General features: G+C 41.8%; 1 protein-coding gene across 2 annotated transcripts in view; it reads right to left on the reverse strand.

Moving 5' to 3' along the window:
• The window catches only part of PSMB2 (proteasome 20S subunit beta 2), a 36,993-nt gene extending 28,875 nt beyond the window's left edge, over positions 1–8,118 (reverse strand). The window contains exons 1-3 of one of the 2 annotated variants that reach the window (XM_065882300.1): positions 7,893–8,118; positions 3,396–3,518; positions 441–511 (exon numbers count right to left, since the gene is read on the reverse strand). In XM_065882300.1, the coding sequence (XP_065738372.1) occupies positions 441–511; positions 3,396–3,518; positions 7,893–7,983 (285 nt within the window). In that variant the 5' untranslated portion in view covers positions 7,984–8,118. The remainder of the gene's footprint in view (positions 1–440; positions 512–3,395; positions 3,519–7,892) is intronic. The other variant, XM_065882308.1, reaches the window with a different exon arrangement.
• Between the last annotated feature and the right edge of the window lie 18,158 nt (positions 8,119–26,276).

Raw genomic sequence — 26,276 nt, forward strand, 5'->3', positions numbered from 1 at the left:
GGTAAAAACAAGGCCAGAATAAGTGAGAAAGAATAATTCTGTGTGCATAGGCAAGAAGAGCCATTGAAAGACACAGTTAATCTCAAAATGAAATTTGCATTATTATTTTTAAGGTTTTATCTCTACTACCGAGTAATTCAAGCATGGAAATAAGAAACATGGTTTGCTATGAAAACACTGAAAACAAATTAAAAGGCCATCACAGGGCCTTCCTGTTGGTGTACCGCATCCAAATTCTCTGCAATGTATATTCACCCTCTGGGCTTTAATTAGCAACTATGCAGAAAGAAAAAACAAATCCAACAAGACTGAAAAATAACAAGTAGCAATGGTAAGGGCTCAGGAAGGCCAAATAGGGCAAAAATACTACTCGTGTGTAACAGGAACAGAAAAGAAGCACAGATTTCTCTGCTCCTAAGGCTGCTTGCTATATTGCTTACCCGACTCCGAAGATAGTCAGCCAGGTTTCGGCGAGTGAAATTAGCTGCTGCTGTGGGAGACAATTCATAACCTGGTATGAAAGATAAATAATCATATTTAAAGTGAAGCAGAAGGACTATCAGTACAAATCCTTCCACTACTCCTGTTCTTACAGCCTACCACCCTCTGGACATTCAGAGTATACACCGAATAAAGAGTGCAATCATACTTCTTGTCAACGGCTGTGAAATAGCTAGTTAGTACTGGCAGTAATTACTGTTCATAAAACAGAACCAAGGTAATTATTCTACAGTGAGATCAAATTCATAGCCTTGCTCAAGCTATTCCTTCATCAACAGACTGTGGTTTCCTCTGTAGAAGGAAAGAGGTACAAATACACAGGTGTTGGAAAAAAAGAAAGAGGTCTTGAGATGACAACTTTTAAAATTTATATAAAAAGGGATATTGGGAAAAGAGAGGCTGGAAATTAGGATAGCCTCAGAGACATACTTTATAAGGTTTTCTTTTCTTTAAAAAAAAAGACATTTTATTAAGAAGTGTAATATTTTCAAAAGTACGAGCCACAGGGAAAAAATGTTTCTATCACTATCTACAATATTTTAAAAATAGAGGATCTCGGGCTTCCCTGGTGGCGCAGTGGTTGAGGGTCCGCCTGCCAATGCAGGGGACATGGGTTCGTGCCCCGGTCCGGGAAGATCCCACATGCCGCAGAGCGGCTAGGCCCGTGAGCCATGGCCGGTGAGCCTGCGCGTCCGGAGCCTGTGCTCCACCACGGGAGAGGCCACAACAGTGAGAGGCCCGCGTACCGCAAAAAAAAAAAAAAAAAATAGAGGATCTCCAGCATAAAACCTCTAAATAAAGTTGTAATGCCAGCAAAAGTACAGCCCAGAGGAATGGCGTCAGGTGTGCATTAACAATGCACTCACTTTGGGAATTAATTCCCCAGTAAAATGGGGCTAGTGCCAAAAGACACAAGAATGACCCACAACTCAGTAGACCCACACAGAATATGCCAGTCTGGAAAGAGAGCATGTGGTTATTTCCTACAACATTCCAAACACCAGTGTCACAGCAGGTAAGATGTAGATTAAAATTCTAACAAATATTTATACAACAGCTACTATGTTTCAGGGTCTATGCTAGGTGCTTTCACATACATTACTGAATTTCATCCTTATAAAAAGTCTACTAGTACATGTTAAACTATGATGGAAGCAATTCTGAATAAGCAGGAATGCTTTTCAATTCTCTACCTAATCCTCTATAAACTAAGGATTTGACAATTATCTTAAAGGCAGAAAAGTCTGATGCCTGATCATCTGCATATAGATTTTTCTTTCTTTCCCTTATTTTGGCTTAGTTCTTAAATTTTAATACGCATAAGAGTTACTGTGTAAGGATACATGCACAAAACTATACTTGACAGGTAACTTAAGGGTTTTTTTTTGGCTGCACCACACAGCATACGGGATCTTAGTTCCCTGACCAGGGATCGAACCCACGCTCCCTGCATTGGAAGCGTGGAGTCTTAACCACTGGACCACCAGGGAAGTCCCCCGCTTAAGGGGTTTAGTCATATACAATTTTTAGTATATGACTTACCTTAATTTTAGTCACATACAATTTTTGTTTTATGCACTGACTTTAGACCCTGACAGCTACGTAACAGAACCTCTCTTGTTTATTCCTTCTCCCTCTCCTGGGACAGGACAGTGAAGTATTGCTCTACTGACTGTACTTCAGAAACACCGGCATCCTTCGCAGGCCATGCAGGCAATAAGTAGAGTCGTTAAAAAATAATTATTAAACTATTCTAAACTTGCTTAAACCTAAACACCATGTACTTTAGGTTCCTGAATGGCAGGAACTGAACCATATTCATCTTTGAATTCTCTGTGGTACTAGGCAGAGTGCTTAACATAGATGAGGCCCTCAAAAATATTTACAGAATTTAATGCATGATGCTAAGTCTGCTGCCTAAAAAACCATACAAATAGATCATATCTAGTCATTTTACACATACAATTATATTCAACTTAAGCTCCTTCACAGTGCCACAATATAGCAGTGCTGTGTATAACAGTATTATTGCACTGTGAAGTAAGTAACTGGAAGGAAGGTTCTTTCTGCTGGAGCATCACTATACACTTCCCTGGATCAGAGGGCTAGTGGCTAGTATTATTTCACAGGGAGGCTTTCCCAGTGGATAAGAGTTCATTAGCCACAGAGAGAGCTCACAAAATATCTCACAAAAATCCTAATTATCTCCCTAGACAAGAAGCTACCAGAGAGGCAAGGCAGAACCCTTTTATGACACAGTAAATCTCCTACAATTACACAGAGTTTAAATTTTGTTTAAAAACAAATATGCATTTTCATACATATTATTCATTAATATTATTATAATACCATTTTATTTGTTTGTTTGTTTGTTTTTTGGCCATGCCACACGGCTTGCAGGATCTTAGTTCCTCAACCAGGGATTGAACCCGTGCCCCCTGCAATGGAAGCATGGAGCCCTAACCACTGGACTGCCAGGGAATTCCCAATAATACCATTTTAGAGATAAGGAAAATAAAGGTTCAGAGAGGATAAGTGATTTGTCACATTAAGTTTAACTTAGGTCTTTTAGCTCTGAGATTTCAGATATACTTTAGCTCAAATCACATTCTCTAAAACTTGAGAAGTCTGATATTAACATGCTCATTTTTCAAGATGGTATCAGCTTTATCCCCCAAGTATTAGTGTTGTAATGGTTCTGTTTTCTGCTCTGGGATTTTTGTAGAAAATCTTTAGGATCAGAAGGAGGATCTAGCTAAGGCTTCAAAAATAAGAAGACTCAAATAAAAATAAGACCACATTGGTTTGCTCATGTATATAACTGTAGAGAATATTCTCTTTCAATACAAATTTAAAGACAAACCCACCAAAGCCATTTTCTAAGTATTACCCACCATTTCGCATCTTATAGAGCTGCACGTTTTTCTGAATATATTCTGCAAACTGTACAGTGTCTCCAGCCTCTCCAACACATAGGAGTAAGATTTTTTCACTCATCTTAAACATCTTGTCATGATCTGCTCAAAATAAAAAACACACACTGTTAGAAACTGCCTTATCAGAAATTTATTCTTATTACATAGGCAACCATAAACAGGTTTAACAATTACTATACTGAATAATTTTATGAATCACTGTTTTTAGAAGACTTTAATGGGCAACTGTATCAATTACTCTTACTCTGCATGTTAAATTCATCTGCATATTTTATTACTATCAATTTCAGCTGGAGAATATATGTAAAAGCTGATAACTGAAAACATACATGAAAACATCAAGGCACTTGAAATACAATGAACAACAATTAAAGAAACTGAAGGAATCAAGCCAATGGCCATTATCTTTAGGCTCATGATTACAAAGTCCTGAAATGTCTCTACAAATACAAATGTTAATTATTACATATACACATACAAAAACATATATGAAAACTACCAGTGCTACAATTAAGGAACCACGTCAAGAAAGAACAAAAAATCAACTGAGAATATAAATCACCATAGAAAGTAAACCAACTCCATTTCCAAAGCAAAGAGAAAGTTAAAATGAATGCCAAAGCAAAACTTCTAACAAATATTGTAATACTAAGCTATTTAAAAATACCTCAAAAATCCCAATGCTCTAATCTTATCTAACTGAACCAGACTCATTCAGATTAAACAGATAAATAAATATTCAGATAGCAATTAATGCCCAAGGAAGAAAACTCCATATTCAGTCTGTAGCTTCAGACAAAGGCTAAATCTCCCTATCTTACTCTCACTTTCACTTTTCATTTTTCAAATAGTGCTGAATAATCTTCCCTGGGAGACATGCTTCCTGTTTGAAAGCTTCTGAAATGTCAAAATCTCTTAATAGGATTTTAAAAACAGAATGCTACAGTTAAGTACTTTACAAGTGTTTGAGAGTTGTAGATACCAGTAATTTGGTTTCCTAGACTTTGTGGGGGTGGGAGGGACCACATAAAATGTACCTGTAGATAGTATCAAATTGCCTTGAAACTCCTAAATAAACACACTTTTATTTGTTATAGGCTACAGGAGACTTAGAGACTATTAATTTGCAAAACTGTTTATGACAGAAAAAAATTCACTTATAAATATATTATCTATGCAAAGAAAAAGAACCAAAAGAGAATTAGATGCCACTGGCATCTGAGTTCTTGCCAGTGGCAAAAGTACAGGCAATTTTTATTTCCTTCATTATGCTTATGAGTATTTCCTAAAATGTCTATACTTAATATGCATCATCTTTGTAAGAAAATATTACTTAATAAGTTTATTACCATAATGAGAAAAAACGCTGTTCTTATTTCAGGGGGGCGGAGGGAGCTTGTTTACAAAGAATTTATGTTACAATTAGAAGAAATGCTAAATTTTGAGACAGTAAACTGTTCAATTTTGAAATGAACTTAATTCAAGGCCAAAAGTGTTTTTTAAACATCTATTGTGTGGCCAGTGATTGGTGAAGGGGGATATAAAAAAAAAAAAAAGTGATAGATGCTAATTACTCCTTGAGTTATGCAGGAAATAGCCTATGTAGCTCTAGGAAATTTCTGATCCTTGACAAAGAACTTAAAAGATCCACATACATGATACAAACGGACAACAAAATAAGCAACATGAGTGTACAATACTCTAGACTGGAACCCAATAGACCTTGGTTATAATCTGGGTTCAGCACTCTGAACTCGGGCAAATTATTTGCCCTTTCTAAGCCAGTTTCCAAGTGTGTAACATGGTAATACTATCACTTACACCTGCCTAACTCATAGGTGGGGAAAACTGTACATGTACAATATTATCATACTCAGTGTGAGACAATGTAGTTCAGATTATACATGTTACAGGAATTCAGAAAAAAGAGCAATCTGTGTGGGCTGAGGTACTGTAATTTAAAAGCAATTCTATACAGGCCAGAAGAGAAATGAAATGTGGCATATAACCAAACTGAAGAATTGTGCCATTTTAATAAGCAATCAATCTCTGGGAAATATCTCCTCTATAGTATCAAAATATCTTACAAAGTGACAAACCAAAAAACTGATTGGAAGTATCACTCTCATTTTATACCTGGAGAAAAATGAATCTCAAAAGGTTATTCATTTTCAGCATTCTTGCCTACTCTACACAGTTCCTTCATGAAAAGAAAGGTAGGAAAAAGTCCTCATGCTACTCCAAAGCTTCTACCATAAACATTTTTTTTTCCCCCCCGGTATCCAGGCCTCTCACTGTTGTGGCCTCTCCCGTTGCGGAGCACAGGCTCCGGACGCGCAGGCTCAGCGGCCATGGCTCACGGGCCTAGCCGCTCCACGACGTGTGGGATATTCCCGGACCGGGGCACGAACCCATGTCCCCTGCATCGGCAGGTGGACTCTCTACTACTGCGCCATCAGGGAAGCCCCATAAACATTTTTATATCGTAAAACACTATAGGGAAAATCAGAGCTGAGTACAGTTATTTCCAACCATTTTCAAGAACTAGCTCAAATTCATCTTTCTTCTATAGACCACAGTGATTTCTTTTCTCTGAATACCATAAGGATTTACTTTTGAAACCACTGATTTAAAAATTAACCTAATACTTACTAGTGATACTTCTTTCATCATATAAAATCATCTTGTAGTATTTATTTCCTGTTTTTTTAATGTCTTAGATACCTTTATGGATTATACCCAATACACTGCATACCCTATAACACCTAGAAGTACTGTGTATGTAGGTAGGCTTAAAACACATTTTATTTTTCAAAATGATTTCATATTCATTAATGTGATGAAACAGAACACCTATAAATGTACTGACTTTGTTATAGCTCTATCTAGACACTACTTCATGCTAAACTCACTTGCATGTCAAAGGTCTTAATATTCAAAATAATGGACAGATTTACCCTCAAAAAAACAAATTGACTCTTTTGGAAAGCATGGTTTACAAATAAAACTTCTACAAACTAATCATGGAATTTCATAATCTGACTTGAGGAACAATCCATACCATAAATGTTTTAAAATTTAATAATTTTTCTTTCTTTAAGCCCAAAATGAACTGTTATCTGCTCTCAAAGCTTCCCCTAGTCTCTACAACTAGAATCACTTCTTCCTCTGGAGTACCTAAAAACAACTCTGCTTCCTCTGCACTACCTGAGAAGCTTGATTGTACTTTTCATATGCAGTATCATTTTCTAGCTTGTGTCATAATTATCTGTACTAATATCTGAATCCCTTATTAAACTGTAACTTCTAAGATAAGGACCACATCTTATTCTTCTTCGCATCCCTTTAGCACCTAGCACTGTAATGGACACATAGGTGCCCAAAACCTATTTATCAAATGAACATTAAATCATCTGAGCCAAAGTATAATACTCTTTTAACAGCAGTATGCCTATGATCAATCACGAAAACTCACTCTTCAATTCCACAGATCAGCAACCAAAATCTTTTTAAAATTATTTATTGAGTACTGACTGTAGGGAGACAGTATAGTATAGCCGTTATGGCAAAAGATATGGAGTCAAACTGCATAGGTTTGAACCTGGGTTCTGCCACTTGTGGCCTTAGGCAAGTTTCTTAACCTCTATGCCTCAGAACTGTCATCTGTAAAGTGGCAATGTAATAGCACCCATTTCAAAAGGGTAAATGAATTAATGTAAATTGCTTAAAATAATACATACATAAGTGCTTAGTATGTTTACTACTAAGTATTTGTCATGGTGTTAATCATTTGCACAAAACTTTTTCACTCAATCCTCCCAACAAGCTTTTGAGGTTGGTATTACTAACCCGATTTAGCAGATGAGGAAATCTGGGCACTGAGAAAAAACTTGTACAAAGTCATAAAGCAAGTAAGTGACAGGGCTCCAGTTTCCTAACTCCCCTAGCTACATAAATGTAAGAAAAACTAGGCAGCCAGTGCCCTGGAAAAGAAGGATCAGAGCTAAGACTCGGGAAGATACAGGCCGCGGAAGGCAAATGCCAGGTTTCTAGCCCCACAGTCTCTCACTCTCCCCAAGATCCCACCTTATGCTGCCAGCAAACTAACGTCATCAGCCCGACAACAGGAAATTTATCAGAGATTAGGGGATCTAGGAATCCTGGAGCCAGGCTGGCGCTTAGACACTTAAAAACTTAATTCCCTTAAGCAACTCTCGCCCAGCAAGCATTCAGCAAAAGCCAGAGAAGAGTACTGACCCAGGAGCCCTGGGAGGAGCGAAAGTCAAGGCCCTAAACTTGTCTTCCTGTTTCCTAATTCTAAAACTAAGCAAGTGCAGACCAGGGCAGTCGGGGTTCCACCTCCCAGACCTCCCTGGTACTCACCCAACCGCCCCCCCACGAACTCCTCCCGGCTGCCCCTATACCCAGGCCCGGGCCTCCCCTGTTTCCTCTCACCGTCCTTCATCTGGACAATATTGCTAGCGGCCACCCGGTCGGAGGCGACAAGGACATAGTCAGGGCCCTGGATGCCGATGAGGTACTCCATGGTGGCAGGAGGCCGGGGACTGCAGGTTCGATGGAGCCCGGGACTGGCGGGCTTCTCGGCCTCACCGGTGAGACAGCACAACCGAGCGAAGACGCGCGCGACGCAGACCTCGCTAGCGTCCCGGCCAACGGCGCTCTTGGATGACGTACAACTGTCGCGAGAGTTTGGAAAGTGGGCGTGTGTGAAAAATCTTCCCTCGCCTCTTGGCCCTGTCCAGGGCTCTTGCAATCCCGGCAGTACAGGTCACTTCACTTACGTAATGCCTAGTTTCTTTATTTATAACTGAGAGTTTAAAACTCGCTTGAGGAGGGAATCATGCACTATATGTAAAGTGCCGAGCACACGTGTGTGCCAAAAGGCATGCGTCTCTGGATGGCCGTTTCCCTTCGGTGCTCGGTAAAATATCGCCAGAAACCCCTTCCCTGCAAGCTAGTAGGAAAAATAAAAACGTGAAAGGACCCCTTTTTACATGTTTCATAAAAGTAAAATATGAATGCGTTAAAGATCTAAGCATGAAGACTAAAATCGTAAAAGATCTTTTTATGATGTTCCAACCTCAAATTGTATGTAGTTGCTACCTCGGGTAACGGTGATTTGAAGGGAGCACTTTCACTTTTTATTTTGTACACATCTGTATTATTTGAATGTTTCACAATGCTCACGTATTACTCATATTTTAATAGGAAAAAGCACAGCCATCCCTTTATATGTTGCAGCCATTCCGGGGAAAGCTGATACATTCCATGATTAGTTTCTGACATTTGAATGGTTTCACAATTGAGTCTTCATACTAGCCATACTAGCTGCCTCAGAAATGGAAAACCGGTTGCAATTGTATCTCCAGACACAACCGTGCAATTCACTTGCTTCTGCAGAAATGTGTAGTCCTTACTCCCTTCTGAATGTTTCTTCCAGCTCTCTGCCCATGAAGGAACACAGAGCCTGAGGAGTTTGGGGCAGCCCATCTATCACGGGATGATGCCAGAGGCAAGTGAGGTCATTAAGTCAAGCATTCCACTATGAACACAGATGCATCCATCATCCTAGAAAGATCCTTTTTTAAACACCACTGGGAAAGAAGTCTCTCAAGCCTCTCTCCCTTTCTCTTTCTCTTTCTCTGTCATTTTGCTTGCGTTTTACAATTGCAAAAATTACATAGTTATACTATACACACACACACAAAAATAATACAAAAGCGAAGAGTGAAATATTTCTCCTCCCACTCGAGGTAACTACTCACCAAATGTCTGTATCCTTCCAGACCTTTTTTCCTTTGTACATACCAATATTCATTCATTCATTCATAAAGGCTGCAGAATTCTGAATTGGAAAATCTAATTTTTAAAAAGGACCCAAGTTGGGCTTCCTTGGTGACGCAGTGGTTGGGAGTCCGCCTGCCGATGCAGGGGACACGGGTTCGTGCCCCGGTCCGGGAAGATCCCACATGCCGCGGAGCGGCTAGGCCCGTGAGCCATGGCCGCTGAGCCTGCGTGTCCGGAGCCTGTGCTCCACAATGGGAGAGGCCACAACAGTGAGAAGCCCACATACCGCAAAAAAAAAAAAAAAAAAAAAAGGATCCAAGTATCTTTTAAACCGGCTCTTTCCTCCTCCTCCCCAGGATTCTTGAAATCCCCTCTAGCTAAGTCAAACTAAAGATTCTCTAACTTCTCATTAATATAAAAGAAAGTAGATTTTCAAGACATAACTTGTTCTATTTTACTAAGAATTAGGGAGAATCCCTCCTTCAATTAAAGTCTTAGAATAACCAAATCTTAGATTAGAAAAAGTGTCTGTGGAGGTTCCAGAAACAGCATGATGTAGTCAGTTTTTCTGTAAAGGGCCAGATAGTAAATATTTGGGGCTTTGTAGGCCATAAGGTATCTGCCACAACTACTCAATGATGCCATTGTAGTGCAAAAGCAGCCATAGCCAATATATAAATCAGTGAACATGCAATGTTCTAATAAAACTTTATTTACAAAAACAGGTGAGGGGGAGAAGTGGATTTGGCTCATGCAACATAGTTTTCAGACCCCTGAAGTAGTGGGAGACCTGTAAATCAACAAATAACTCTGGTCCCAGCTCCACCTCTTCCAACCTTGGTGCAAAATTCATTGAGCCTCAGTTTCCTTATTTATAAAAGGAACATTTAGGAGAGAGATTTGCCTTGTATTTCTCTTGAGATGGGAAGGAGTTGCAGGTTTGGTTGGCTCCATGAGTATAAGAAATCATATCCTGCTCCTTCATGAACCCTGGGAAGTTTAGCAGGACCATAAAGAAGAATGACCACATTGTACCTAGGGAATGTGGCCATACTACGGGAGGCTACCAGCCTTGCCAAGACTCCCAAGCTTGACATGGAAGCATCAGCACACCCCATACTCAAAAGACTCTGTGGACTTAGATAGTAAGGTTGGGACAAAGATAGACTGGAGATCAGTGGCCCACTCCTAAATATTCAGAGATGTTAATGTATCAGATACTGTTGATGCCCTGCCCATAACCTTTTTACCTATTTATGGTAGCTGCCATCCCCTAGCTGCTGTAAATCTTGATTAATAAAAACCCACAGCTTTGCCTTTCTTCAGAGAATTTCCCTTAACCACATGAGAAGCATCTTCGCCTGCGAGGCTATGCACCTATTCCCACTCCCCAGCAATTGACTGACTGACACAGGGATAAAAGGTCAATTCCCTTAACTTAAAGTGGGATATAATTTGTCCTCCAGAGTGTCCCTGTGGATCAGTCTAAAGCTAAGCTCCAGCCAAGACCACATTCTTGGTTAGCTTTATTCCCTGTCCTATCTTGCTTCTGTTACTCCCCTTCTCCTACTACAGAAGCTAAAAGGAATTCTTTAGCAGATATTAATGTTAACAAGCTGCTGTGTCTAAAGTCCTTAGGCAAGAATCTCTTATAGAACAGAAAAACAAAATTATGGAGAGGTTCACATATTACATCATAGGTACACAAAATCTGGCCCCCAACTTCATATTTTACATCAATTAACATCACAGGGAAATGGAACAATTTACATCTAAGCTAAAAGAAAACACAGCCTGGCTATCTAAGGTAGACTCAAGGAGTTGTTTGAACAGGTTTTCTTGGTAAGGCCTGAGAAATCTTGGATCACATTTCCCCAGTGACTTCAAAATTCCTTTTATGAGTTTTGGCTGAGTGAAAATCAAAAGGGAAAACAGAATTTAAAAGTTCCCACATTATTATGAAAAGACTGATTGTTTTCTGAGGTGATGGTATCCAGCAAGAATCTGTTTCAAACCTGTCTAATCAATAAATGAGAGTTCTATACCCTTGGTAACAAATCACCAGAATGGTTTTTTTAATCAATCAATATTGATATATCAATTACCTAATGCACATGTTTTTGCAAGCCAACCACTCAGTGACAACTCCTTATCTCTAAAAGTCAGCCAATCAAGATTTGACTGATTCCAATGAACATACTTCTGAATGCCAACTAATGAACAGACTCACCCAAGTAACCACACTTATTAGGATCATGTCAACCCCCTCATGCCTCTGAAAATCCACCCATCTCTGAATTCCATGCTTTCCCAAAACTCTAAGATCAGCAATCTGCTCTTCTTGGAGAAACTAAGCCTGATAAGCATGTACTTAAGTAAGCAATACATTAAGCTTTGTATTTTTTGTTTTTGATGTTGATTGGTGGTCTCATCTATCGACATGTGGAGGGTCTCTAGCTTTGAGTGGGTCCAGAGCAAGAAAGTGCTCTTCAGCAGTGTCAAGCTACAATATAAGCAGCCTGGCTACTTGGGCCATTTGCTCTCAGTTGACTGCATGTTACTAGAGATGCCTTTGGTAAAGAAATATGCCATCTGGAACTTCTGTTAATCCACAGTGGGAGAGTTGTAGCTCAGACCTCTATGATTCTAGAGCAAGGGCATACCATCTTGGTAGAAGTGTCTGATCATAGGACATCAAATGACCGTATAGTTAGAACTTCTCATTATGACCTGAGTTCTATCTAACCCCCCAGATTATAAGGTGAAGTGGGCCCAGCAGTAACACATCATAAAATGAAAGTGATACATCTAGGATCACGTCTGAGCAGGTCCAGAGATCACAAGTAAACTGTACAAATCGTTGGCAGGGATAATTGATCCTAATCATCATGAGGAGATAGGGCTGCTGCCACATAATGAGGGCACAGAGGAATATGTTTAGCGCTCAGGTGATCTACTGGGGCATCTCTTAGTACTCCTATGCCCAGTTGAACTATAAGTGGGCAATTATAGCAACCATGGCCTGGTAAGGGTCTGGTGACCAGGAGACCAGACACCTTAGAAATGAGAGTGTGGACGTGTATCAAATTATCACATTATACACCTTAGACTTAAACAATATTATATGTCAATTATATCTCAATGAAGCCGGAGGTAAAAAGAAATTAGGATGTGGGTCAACTTACCATGTAAGCCAAAGGGGAGGGAGATCTAAAATGAGTGGTGGCGGGACTTCCCTGGTAGCACAGTGGTTAAGAACCTGCCTGCCAATGCAGGGGTCACGGGCTCACGCCCTGGTCCGGGAAGATCCCACATGCTGCCTAGCAACTAAGCCTGTGCGCCACAACTACTGAGCCTGCACTCTAGAGCCCATGAGCCACAACTACTGAAGCCAGCGTGCCTGGAGCCATGCTCCGCAACAAGAGAAGCTACCGCAATGAGAAGCCTGTGCACGGCAACGAAGAGTAGCCCCTGCTTGCCGCAACTAGAGAAAGCCCGCACACAGCAATGAAGACCTAACACAGCCAAAATAATAATTATTATAATTTAAAAAAAAATTTTAATAATAATACAAAATAAAATGAGTGGTGGTAGAGGGAGATGATGAGTGTCAGTTATAGCTCATGGACCAAATGCAGCAACAGGGGCTGTCCTTCATTCCACTAACCCTCCTCTTGTAAGTTTCCTCAGATTTGTGACCAACCAGGGTCCTGGAGAAGCTATGCCTGGACAGAGTGAAATTAATATGAGAAGAAAGTGGAGCTGATTGGGGCAAGGAGTGGACTATAGAGGCTTTATTAGGGTAAACATCCCCCAGCTATGTTGGTTAATAACAACTCACAGCTGCTGTATTAATTTGCTTGCACTACCATACAAAATATTACGGCCTGGGTGGCTTAAACAACAGAAATTTATTTTCTCACTTCTGGAAGCTAATAAGTCCAAGATCAAGGTGCCAACATGGTTCAGTTCCTGGTGAGAGCTCTTTTCCAGGGTTACAGATGGCTGACTTCTCACTGTCTCCTCACATGACCTTTCCTCTGTGTGGAGAGAGAATCTTCCTCTTCTCTTCTAAGACCTCTCAGCCCATCATGAAGGCAAACACTCATGACCTAATCTAACCCTAATTACCTCCGTGCAAAGGTTCTGTCTCCAGGTATAATCACATTGGGGGTTAGGGCTTTAACATATGAATTTTGTGGGGGACACAAACATTCAGCCCAGAACAGCTGCCCTCTCTTCTAGAGAACTGTCTTCCCCTCACTCGGGAGGCTGCATCCCACCTTGAGCAATAACTCATTGACACAGGGATAAAAAAGACTGGCTCTTTTGCCTCAATGGGTAACTAATTCTGAATTCTATTTTGTGCTCCAGAGCTTTCTTGTAGAATCAGCTGAGACCACATTCTTTCCAGCTCTTTACTCTCTGTCCCATCCTGCTTCTCTCACACCCTCTCTCCAGAAATCACTCCCCGAATAAGTCACTTGAACAAGAATCCCTGTCTCAGACTCTGCTTCTAGGAAACCTAATCCAAGCCGCTGTACATTGCTCAGAATTTTTGTGTGGTCTTAGGGAGAGGGAGAGTCCCCAAAAACATTTCTGAAATTGAATTTCTTATTAACCAGGGTGAGTGAGGGCTCACGTGATATTTATCTAATGTAGAAAAACGCACCACTTCTTACGTGTGACAGTTGTAGGGTAAAATTCACACCCATTACAGGTGTATATCTCTTGTCCTGTGGTTTGCACCACACCCCTTCCAGCAGATGAATTTATTTTGAACAAGGTACATCCTTCCATTGCCAGATGCAAGTCCGCACTTTTAAAACAATCCACAATGTGATAGGAAACTGTCTCTTAATAGCAAGGCACCATCTACCAGAACCACGCTTAACTGAATGACTGTCCCCCTCTTCAGTCTTCCATGTTTCCTGTTTCATTTGCTTCTGCCAGTCAGAGCCCATTCCCTTGGTACATTCTGACTGACCTTCAGTGACTATAGCTTCCCCTTTGGCCCTACCTTTGCCTCATAGGTTGGTCGCGATATTCAGCCACTGATATTCATTAGTTATCCTTGGCTTCACCTCTCAATGATGACCTTGCCTCCTTGATTACATCTGACATATGCTCCCTGCCCCTCTGGAATGGGCCCTGATACTCCCAAGGTTCTGGGCTTATCAGGCCCACTGTATAAACCACTCTCTTACACATTCAAGTCCCATTCTTCTCAGCCTTGGTGGTACCTCTGAGGTTGTCCACCCCAGATGGATAAATATGTCATTTAAATAGTTCATTTTTTGTCATCCATATTTTATTGATGATTAGACACTTGAAATCATAAGCAGCATTTCTAAATCCTCGTCCTTTTCTACAAGGCACCTTTCTATATCACATCTTTGGCCTTCATGGTATCTACTTTTACTTCAGCCTGGATGTTCATCTCTCCTCATCACATTTCTGTTTAGCACCTTCTGCATCAGGTCAGGAAGATTTCTTCCAAACACACGTTTCCATAAAATGGTCTCTATGCTTTTACCACTGATGTTTGTCACGTTCCAGAAAACTCAATTCCTCCAACTTGGATAGACAGTGCAAATGGTGGTTAAAAGCTTATATTTAGAAATGAAACAAACCCAAGTTTCAATCCTGGCTCTACCACTTACTAGCTGGATCATCTTGACCAAGATGTTCAACTTTTTTGAGTCTTAATTTCATTACCTATAAAATGGGGAATGAACGTGATAGTACTTAGAGAGTTGTTGTGAGGATGAAATGAGATAAAACAAAGTGTTTAGCCTAGTGTCTGGCATACAGTATGCATTTAATAAATGATATCATTATTACATATTCACCATCTTCAAAGTTAGCTGTTCAAGTCCCAGAGCTATCTGGTAGTTATGCAAATGGCCAATCAATGCATAGTAAGAACTATCCATCAGGGCTTCCCTGGTGGCGCAGTGGTTGAGAGTCCGCCTGCCGATGCAGGGGACGCGGGTTCATGCCCCGGTCTGGGAAGATCCCACATGCCGTGGAGCGGCTGGGCCCGTGAGCCATGGCCGCTGAGCCTGCGCATCCGGAGCCTGTGCTCCACAATGGGAGAGGCCACAACAGTGAGAGGGCCGCGTACCGTAAAAAAAAAAAAAGAACTATCCATCAGAGCCATTCACCACTGTGGGAGGTGGATGTACCAAGGATGTACCAGAAGGAAGTTCATTACAGGAGAGGTTAGGCCAGAGGGGAGTCAGTCCAGACAGAATGCAGGGTACCAAACCAAAGCATAGAAGGCAGAAGGCAGCCCACCCAAGCCTCAACTGGAGAGGAAGGGCAGGGGAGAAGGCCAGGGATGAATGAGGGTATGTTTGGGGTAAACAGAGAAAAATTAAAGTACAAATGGGTGAACTGCACAGATTTGGAATGAAAACCCCAAAAAGCAATGTCCTTCCTGGGCAAGATACCCTGAGGTGATAGAAGCAATCTTAGAGAAAAAGATGCAGGACAGATAAGAACCTTCTCAAATTTCAAATTCTCTTTCCTGCTTCCCCACTACTGACCTGGGAAAAAGAAGTTTCACTTTCAGTTAGAAGGCTTTGGGATGGAGCCAGTCCTAGGGAAGAGGTTAAATTAAAAATAAGGAACCTAGGGATTGGACAAACTCTATGAATACATCTTGTGCTCCAGGCCTTAGCTTCTCCATCTGGAAAGAAAGAATTTTTCCTGGAAAATCTCCCATACCTCCCCATCCCTGGGTTGTGTGATTGGCCTAAAACACAAACACCAGGGCTGGCTGGTGTTTTCAGCAGCAGGCTCCAGCATCCTGGAAGCTGTCAGACAAATGACACCTTTCTCCTCCTTGCATTACCCCCAGGGACCAAAGTGGTCACATCTGCTGATGGCCAAAAACACAACTCTTCTTTTAGGTCCCACAGGAGCTGACGCAGCCCCAGTAGAATTGAAGTGGTCCATAATCAGAGACCTGTTGCTGTCTTGTACTGTCTGAAACTGACAGCACCAAGCATGTCACTGGCACATAATTTCTATTTACCACCTATAACTGTTTTAACCTCTTGCCCAGAGGAAGGGGAAAGGACCTGATGACTTTTAGAGAATTCCAGTGACCCAAGAAGCCTGTAATCATTAAATACAGTGATTCTGGGATCCTTTAGGAAAAGTCATAGAGGACTTATGAGAATTCTGCATAAACATCAGAAGTATCATTTGTGCCATCTGATTTTTCGTCCCCAAGGAGATTAAACAGAATCAGGAAGCCTGGTGTATCTCCTCCCAGGGCTTGGAAAAATAAAGGAATTCAGGACCATGTTAAGCTCTGCCTTACCTGTCCCCCTCCCATTCTCATCCCAAATCCATCTTCCACCTGGAGCCCACCCCTAACTATCCCATCACCCACTCAGGCTCTGAGTCAATGAAAGTTGATGAGCTCTCTTGATTAGGGCCCTTTAATCTAATGGTTCCTGCTCCAAAGCAGCCCCTTCTATATTTCTGCTCTCTGATATATCTAGGGCTTTGGACTGTGGAGACAAGAGTAAAATACAAATGTGCCCTGACTCCAGCTACCCAGAACTGATGTTTGGATTGTTGAGACTCTGGGCTAAAAGCCCTTCCTGAGCCTGGTCCTCCTTGCTGCTCATCTTCTGAAAGCATTTGCTTCCCTGATGCTTCTCCTGCCATGAGGAAGTATGGCAGGCCAACTCACTGCTGGCACCTGCCACACTGTAGCATAACACAAACACCAATGGCAGAAATAATCACAGTGACAACGGCTTGGTCTACACGCAGAAGGTACTTGTCATCTCCCCAGGAGCCTCTTGGCCTAGGGCTCAACTGTGATGATGTAGCTGGCCCCTGGCCCACACTGTCATAGTCACACACCAGATTCACACACTGAATGGTTGACATTATCATTACTGTCAGCACCATTCTTGATAACTATTCATTTATTCCTGTGAAACACATTTGCTGAGGACAAACTGCCTGCCAGGTACTGTGAAAGATTCTAAAGGAGTTACAAAGACGAACAGTTTCAAGGAGGAGGCACCAGAGAAGAGAGAGATCAACAAATAATTCCAATATAGGGTTGTACAGATTGCTGTTGTAGGTGGATGGATTCTCAGTGCCTAGAAAAATGATTGGCCATAGTGAGTGCTCAATAAATATGTTTCAATGAAGAATAAATAAATGAGTGAATGGATTGATTGATTAATTAATTAACTGGTTAAGAACATGGAGTCTAGATTCAGAGTGCCTGGGTCTGAATACCAACTCTGTGTGGTTTGGGACAGGTTACTTGACTTCTCTATGCCTTAGTTCCCTTATCTGTAAAATGGGTTAATAACAGTACCTTCCTTATGGGGGTGTTGTAAAGATTATTTGTAAGGTGTTTAGAACACAGCACTATTACTGCATAAGTAGTAACACACAATACTACCTAAGTGTTTGGTAAGTAAAAACAACTGGCTAAGATCTCATCAGGTTGACAGGGTAGAAAGTCAAGGGTGTAAAGAAAAACATTCCAAACAATGTAATGGTATTGAGGTGTCCAACAGATGGCATCTTCAAGAAATGTTTCCACTAAAGGGAACATCCTAAAGGGAGGCATTGCTTTTAAAGCAAGAGCATGACTCAGTCAAGGATGCATTTGAGAAAAGTTGTTGTGGCTGTTGTGAAGAGGAAGAATTGGAGGGAAAGAGACTTGACCCCAGAAGACCAATGAGGGGGCTGTTAGCATCACCCGGTGGGAAACAATGCAGTCAGGACAGAGGCTGTTAAGGAAGGCATGGATGTGAGAAAACTTCTGAATCAGAGCAGCTGGCGATAAATGCTCTGGAAGAAAAAGAAGCAAGAGCACAGTCAGAAGATGCAGGCCCTGGGCTGGGCAGGCTGCTCTTTGAGGCATTTGCCAAGCAGCTATCCACGTGAGTGACTTCGCATCTCTCACCAGGAAGCTCCCTGGAGAGCTCAGCATGCAGGCAGGTCTGGGGAGTTCAGATGGCTGTGCAGAGCCCAAGGTAGGATGAGCAGTGGCCAGGGCTCCTTTCCAGTACCCTGGACCCAAGTTTTGTGCACTGCTTTGGCTCCAGAGGTAGCTGATGAAGTGCTCCGCTCTTCATGACCTGTTAGATCTGCTCAGCTTCCTGGCTCTCATCTGGGGAAATGGGCCCAGGTGAGACCAGGGGAACTGATGCAGATTCATCTCTGACTTAGGATGTTATTCATTTGTACTGATAGTATGATGTAATGGTTAAGTGCATGGGTGATTAGCACCAAGCAGACTGGGTTCAAATCCCAAATTCAACACTTAACTGTGTGACCTTGGGTAGGTTACTTAAGTTCTCTGTGCCTCCATTTTCTAATCTGTAAAACAGAGATGGTAATAGTATCTACCTATAAGGATGATGTAAGAATTAAATGAGGTAATTTGTTTATGAAGAGAACCTATTACAGCTTTTAAGATATATTAAGTCCTATGTATGTATTTAAATTGTTTGATTATCGTGTTTAAATTAAATGTGTTTTGGTTATTTAATACTGCTACTATTTCCATTTTCGATATGAGAAAAAGTGAGCCCAACAGAATGCAAGCTTCATATGAACAGAGAGTTTGTATCGCTCCCATTGTATCCCCAGTCCGTAGTAGGGTACCTGGAACCGTATTACTTGGTATTTACTGAATACTTTTTGAATGAGTGAATGATTGGTACTCCACCTCCAGGATACATGGGGTGTACAGATGCTAGCTGAGAAGCACTTTGGTAGAATTGTTCCACGGCCAAACAACTTCCATTTCGGTTTTTAGTAATTGTCCCACTTAACGTGTCAATGTTAGCAGTAGGTGTCTAAAAAAGAAAAAGTTAAAGCACTGGTTGCACACTTGAGGTCTGCTCTAGAGAGCTATTTGGCAGCAAGGAAGAGAAATCTGCCCAATCCAGCTTAATAAAGTGTTTTTTTACATTGGAAGAGCACAGGAGAAACTCATTGAACCCACCTCCAACAAGTCCAGTCAATATGCTTGGTAACTAAGAAATCAGCAGTAACCCCCCCATTTCTGTCTCTTAGAGCCTCCTAATTTTCTGCCTCTATGTTTTTCTGCATGTCTGCTCCATTCTTCTCCCAGAGACTGGTTTCCTCTGTTTCCACATACACTATTATGGCTGCCCCAATACATGGGAAGCGAGAAAGAATCTGACTGGCCCAGCTTTAAGCAACTGTTCCCTACTCCCATCTAATCATCTATGACTAGGAGGTAGGATTGAGGGATTCAGAGGACTCCTGCTTTTGGAAGAGGATATCCACGAGAAGACTATGAAGGGCACCTCTAGAACATGGTCCTTTCCCCGGAAATTAAATAAAACTGATGAGTACTGACAAAGTATCTGTCCTTATGGGTGAGCTTTCTTTTTTGTGAGTAGGATGTAAGCCCAGAAATTTACCCAGAGTCTTAGACACATCCTTTCCACAGGCACTCCACCAGGCTTAGCTGAGTTCAGCTCCTGCCTGCCTGGTTTCTGCTACTTCCAAGCTCAGTTTCCAGAACCCAGTGGCCTTCACCAGAAGATCTGATCATGCCAGGAAAACAAGGGCCCAAGAGCTGTTTTTGACTATTTAACATAACCCAAGAGAGGAGATAAACCTCTCATAGAGCTGTGTCAACAGAACTTGCCTCCCAGAATTGTCAGATCTCAAGGTTAGGGCTTGGGGTGAAGGGGGAAGACCAGGTTTGGGAAAATAACCTATTCTTCTAGCCTGTGCTTTATATTAGCTACATTTTGCAGTGTTTCCCAACTTTACATTCAGTAGATATAGCTGGGGTCCTCACGATGATCCTGCAGATACGAAATTTTTATCCTCATTACACAGCTGAGAAATACTGAAGTTGGAAGAGGTGAGGTGACTTGTCCAAAGTCACACCATTAGGTGCTGATCTGAAACTGGAACCCAGGTCTGTTGGATGCCCAGCCCAGAGTTCCACTGTACTGCTACCTGGCAATGGTTTGGGGAGTGAGATTGTATCTGGGGAAAATATAGAGAAGGCCAAAGCTTGCAGGTGGCTGGAGATGCAGAGAGTTAATTCAGCATCTCAGTCCCTCAGGGATGGATGGCCTGATGAAGCTGGTCAGGGACTACAGAGAATGAGGAATTGATCTGCCATTTCATGTGAAAATGGATTATAGCCCCAACCTGTGTGTGTCAATGGAGCTGATTAGCACTTGTGTGAGTCTCCAGCCATCGATTGGCAGGTGAGAATCATTCTGGGAGCAGCAAGGAACCAGTCCTCTCCCACCTCCATCCCCACCAGCTTCCTCCCTCCACAGAGGTTTCCTCCCCCTCCCTGCTACCTGAAGTCTCCAAACCTCCTCCAGCTGCCAGGCCTAATGTGTGCTCAGAGCTCCTCTACCTGCTTTTGACCAAAAGAGGAGGCATGTCTGGTACTTACCTCATTCAGCTATGCTAGGTGCAGCTGGTAGAAAAGCAGCTGGCCTTTCCAAAATGCACTGCCTGCTTGGAGGATAAAGTGTGAGTGAGTGGGTGCAGGGTTCAAGTTGGAGCTTACACCATGCAATGGAAAAAGCAAGGGCTCTGACACATATTGACCGTGTGACCTTAGGCAAATCATTTACCCCTCTGGGCTCCGGTTTCCCTATGTATATGTGTGAAGGTTAATTTTGTGTGTCAACTTGACTGGGCTAAGAGATGCCCAGATAGCTGGTAAAACATTTCTGAGTAAGCCTGTGAGAGTGTTTACAGAAGAGATTAGCATTTGAATCAGTAGACTGAGTAAACAGGGTCTACCTTCACCAGTGTGGGTGGACATCATCCAATCTGTTGATGGGCGCAAATAAAACAGAAAGATGGAGGAAGGGTAAATTCTCTCTCTCTCTCTCTCTCTTCTTAAGTTGAGACATCCATTTTCTCCTGCCCTTAGACATCAGAGCTCTTGGTTGTCAGGCCTTCGGACTCAGGCTGAATTATACCACCAGCATTCCTGGTGCTTCAGCTTGCAAACAACATATTGTGGGACTTCTTGGCCACCATGTGAGCCAATTACTATAATAAATATCCTCATATATGTGAATATGTATATCCTATTGTTTCTGTTCTTGGAGAGCCCTGACTAATACAGTACGGGATAAAAATAGCTTTCTCACTGGATTGTTTGGATTAAAAAAGGAAGTGTGTGGGGACTTCCCTGGTGGCACAGTGGTTAAAAATCTGTCTGCCAATGCAGGGGACACGGGTTCGAGCCCTGGTCCAGGAAGATCCCACATGCGGCTGAGCAACTAAGCCTGTGCTCCACAACTACTGAGCCTGCGCTCTAGAGCCTGCGAGCCACAACTAATGAGCCCACGTGTCACAACTACTGAAGCCCATGAGCCTAGAGCCCGTGCTCTGCAACAAGTGAAACCACTGCAACGAGAATCCCACGCACCACAACGGAGAGTAGCCCCTGCTCGCTGCAACTAGAGAAAGCCCGCGCACAGCAACAAAGACCCAACGCAACCAAAAATAAATAACAAAATTAATTTATTAAAAAAAAAAACAAGGAAGTGTGTGAAAAAGTATTTTGCAGTCCCTGACACATAGTAGGAATGTTATTTGGAAATTGACTCTCCACTCTCCTCAAGAGGCACCCACTCTGGGAAGCCTTCTCTGGTTGATCCAACTTCTATCTCTCTTTTCATCATTTGAGTGTCATGCGCAAGTGACAACAAAAGCCTCAGGGTTTTCGCTGACCTGGAGAAGTTCTGCCTCCAAGGCAGCTCAGCCCATAGTATTGAGCTGCCTTTGGGTGAGTGAACAGTCAAGTTCCAACAAGGGAACCCAACAGGCTCAGATTCATCACACACACCCCCACCACCACCAGTCTATCTGGACTTAGAGGTTCTATCCTAAGCTTGTCACATGGTATCTAGGGATGCCCTGGGCGTTCTTGTACCTGTCAGGCTGTGACCTCTTTCACTGCCTCCAGGTGTACTTGGTCCACATGGCAGACTTCCTTCATTAGTTTTCTCTCCTGTTCCTCCAAGGCTGGAGCTCTGCCCAGTTGGTAGTGACCTTGATTTTCTGCCTTGATCTTGCCAGACTTCTCCTTAGGGGCCTGGACTTGCCTACTGATGGCTGGCCTTCTGCCCCAAGTTGTTTATGCCTTCTGTTACCAGAGCTTGGCCTCAGCCTTGCCTGAATTGGGCACTTCATGACCATCAAAGGTGGCTACAGCCAGAGAGTAGGGGGTTCTTGAGTTCCCAAATTTGGAAAGTGTGGCTAAGCTCTGCTACTGACTCCTAGGGCTGTAGTGGCAAATGAAGATTGTGGTCAGGACCATGGACAGAGCCCACAGTGTCCAGAGTGCCTGTGGTTGAGGATGGATTTCATGTCCCTGACTCCATGCTGAAGAAGTGAATAGGGGCACACAGTCAGCACCACAAACAGAGGCTCTGTTGTCCTGGAAGTAGTCTTTAAGACGGTGGATTAGTCAAGATTCTTCTGACTACAAGAAATGGAGACCTATTTCAAACTAGCTTAAGCTAGTCTTTGAATGAGCCAGATGAGAGAGATGGTGGAACTGAGTGCTGAGACTTGATGCAACAAACAGTGGGAAGTAATAGGCACATCCCCCTTTACCTTAAAACAAGATGTAGTTTCTTTTTTTTTTTTTTTTTTTTATTTATTTTTGGCTGTGTTGGGTCTTCGTTTCTGTGCGAGGGCTTTCTCTAGTTGTGGCAAGCGGGGGCCACTCTTCATTGCGGTGCACGGTCCTCTCACTATCGCGGCCTCTCTTGTTGTGGAGCACAGGCTCCAGACGCGCAGGCTCAGTAGTTGTGGCTCACGGGCCTAGTTGCTCCGCGGCATGTGGGATCTTCCCAGACCAGGGCTCGAACCCGTGTCCCCTGCATTAGCAGGTAGATTCTCAACCACTGTGCCACCAGGGAAGCCCAAGATGTGGTTTCTTTAACAGACATGGGGCTATTCAAGCTATCTATTTCTTCTTGAGTAATTCAAGGAAATCGTATTTTTATCCAAGTTGTCAAATTTATTGGTGTAAGGTTGTTCATGGTACCCCCTTATTATCCTTTTAATTTTTCTAGGATTTGTAGTGATTAACCTTTCTCTGTTTCCTGATATTGCTGTTGGTAATTTGTATACTCTCTCCATTTTTTCTGATTAGTCTGACTAGAGGTTTATAAATTTCATTTATTTTTTCATTATTCCTGCCACTGCCTCCATCATGCCAGTTTAGAACATTATCATTTCATTGTGGCAACCTCCTAAGAAGTGTTTATGCCCCAGCCTCCCACTCCAGTACACTCTGCATACTGCTGCCAAATGAAGCATCCTAAAAGGCCTTTCATAGGAAGATTTTCAATGACTCTACATTGCTTTTGAATAATTTCCAGACCCCTTCACTTGACATTCAAGTCCCTCCCCCGCCATCTGACAAGCATTCACATCTCCAGAGCTGTTGTCCACTCCTCCCCTGCATGAGTCCTCCTCTTTTCCAGCCAAACAGATCCATTTGTCATTCCCATTAAATCTAGGTGATTTCTCAGCTCTATGCTTCTACAATTCTTCAACTGTCAGCTGCTGAAGGAAGAACACCAGACTTCGAGTCTGAAGACCAAAATTGGAATCCCATTTACGGGCTATATGGCCTCAAGTTTTTCATCTGAAAAATGGGATAATGCTTGTCTTACAGAGTCATTCCTAATTCGTTCAGCAAGTACTTGAAGGAATATGTCCTGAGACTTACTGCGTACTTGTGTGCACGTGTGTGCACATGTGCACATGCGTGATGAGAAGTAATGCTATTGCTCCAGCATGAAGGGATGTGCCCTGAAGACAAACACAGAGAATAAAATAGAAAGCATTTATTGACTCCTTACTGTACCTGTTTATTGAGTCACTACTATTCTAGGCTCCAGGGACATAGCAGTGAGCAACAGACAAAACTCCCTGTTCTCTTGGAGTTTACATTTAATCCCTACATTCTAATCCTACACTTAACCTTTTGGAAATCTAAGTCAAAGACTGCCTTCTTTATTTTAATTAAAAATTTATTTGTAGTAAAATATATATAACAAAATTTACCATATTAACCAATTTAAAAATTACTTATATATTTTACATTGTGGCAAAATAAACATAAAATTTACTATCATAATCATTTTTAAGTGTGCGATTCAGCAGTGTTAAGTATATTCACATTGTTGTGTGACCATTACCACCATCCATCTCTAGAACTCTTTTCATCTTGCAAAACTGAAACTCCATACTCATTAAACAATAACCCCATTCCCCCTGCCCCCTAGCCCCTGGAAGCCACCATTCTACTTTCTGTCTCTGTGAATTTGACTACTCTACCTCATATAAGTGGCATTACACAGTATTTGTCTTTTTTGTAACTGACTTATTTCACATAGCATAATGTCCTCAAGGTTCATCAATATTGTAGCATTGTCAGGATTTTCTTCTTTTTTAAGGCCGAATAATATTCCATTGTATGTTTCTTTTTTTATTTTTAAAGCAAATCAATACATGTACATAGTTTTAAAAAGCCAACCAGTACTACAAGTCTTATCACAAAAGACAGTAGTCCATACCCCACACACAAGTCTTACTCCTCAAGGCAACCATTTAAAATCACTTTAGCTGTGCCTACTGGTATTTACCTCTGAGCATCTAAATAATATGCTTTTTATGTTAGTTCTTAATCTACTATAAAAGATAATAACTTAATATTCTTGTAGCACACCCACACCTCTCCCTCTTGCATCCTTCTTGTATAATTATATAACAATTTTCATCAAATCAACATTCAGGATTTGCCTTATTGATTTTGCACACATGGTTCACTGCCAAAACTAATGTTGTGTAACATTTCTTGTACAGATTTTTCTGTCTTTCCTTATGTTAATGGCTTTTTTTTTCTTTCTCCCATTTTCTTTTTTTTAAAGATTCTCTTTTTATTTAATTTAATTAATTAATTAATTAATTTTTGCCTGCACTGGTTCTTCGTTGCCGTGTGTGGGCTATCTCTAGTTGCGGCAAGCAGGGGCTACTCTTCATTGTGGTGTGCAGGCTCTAGGCACGCAGGCTTCAGTAGTTGTGGCGCACGGGCTTAGTTGCTCCACAGCATGTGGGATCTTCCCGGACCAGGGCTCGATTCCGAGTTCCCTGCACTGTCACCAGGGAAGTCCCTCTTTCTCCCATTTTCTTAGTGTTCTATATCCTTACCATGAATTCTTCCCAAACTCCTTAACACAATGCAAAACCTTCTAAATGCTAATTTCCACATGGTGAAACACATCAAGTAATCTATTAATTCCACCATTTTGTTTTTCCTAAAGGCATCGTTCCTGGAGTCTTCCATCTCCCTGCTCAATGTGTACAGCTATCCCTTGGTATCCTTGAAGGATTGGTTCAACAACCCCCACAGATACCAAAATCCACCAATGCTTAATAAATGGCAGTGTATAAAATGGCACAGTATTTGTATTTAACCCATGTATGCTTCCCACATACTTTAAATCATCTCTAGATTATTACCTTACTACAATGTAAATGATATATAAACAGTTGTAAATACAGTGTACATGCTATTCAGGTTTTGCTTTTTGGAACTTATTTTTTTCAAATATTTTTTATCTGCCGTTGGTTGAATCCACAGATGTGGAACCCACGGATATGGAGGGCTGACTGTAGTTACTCTCTGGTCCTTCTGCACAGCCATCATTCAGGGGATTGTCTTTGTAATTCTTCTGGGCTGTATCCCCTTTTCCAGGACCCACAACTTTTTTTTTTTCTTGGCTTAGTCCTTCATTTTGATGGAGCACAACCTTCAGTAACTTCCTGAGGAAGAATAGATGAAAAGTAAAACATTTGAAATCTTGAATTTCAGAAAATTCTTTATTCTACCTCACAGTTGATTCATAGCTAGACTGGTATAAGAATTCTTTAGAATTTGGAAGGCATTGGTCCAGTATGGCTATTGAGAAGTCCATTGCCATTACTGGCTTTACG

This window comes from Phocoena phocoena, chromosome 1 (genome assembly GCF_963924675.1).
Source record: "Phocoena phocoena chromosome 1, mPhoPho1.1, whole genome shotgun sequence".
NCBI classification, from domain to species: Eukaryota; Metazoa; Chordata; class Mammalia; order Artiodactyla; family Phocoenidae; genus Phocoena; species Phocoena phocoena.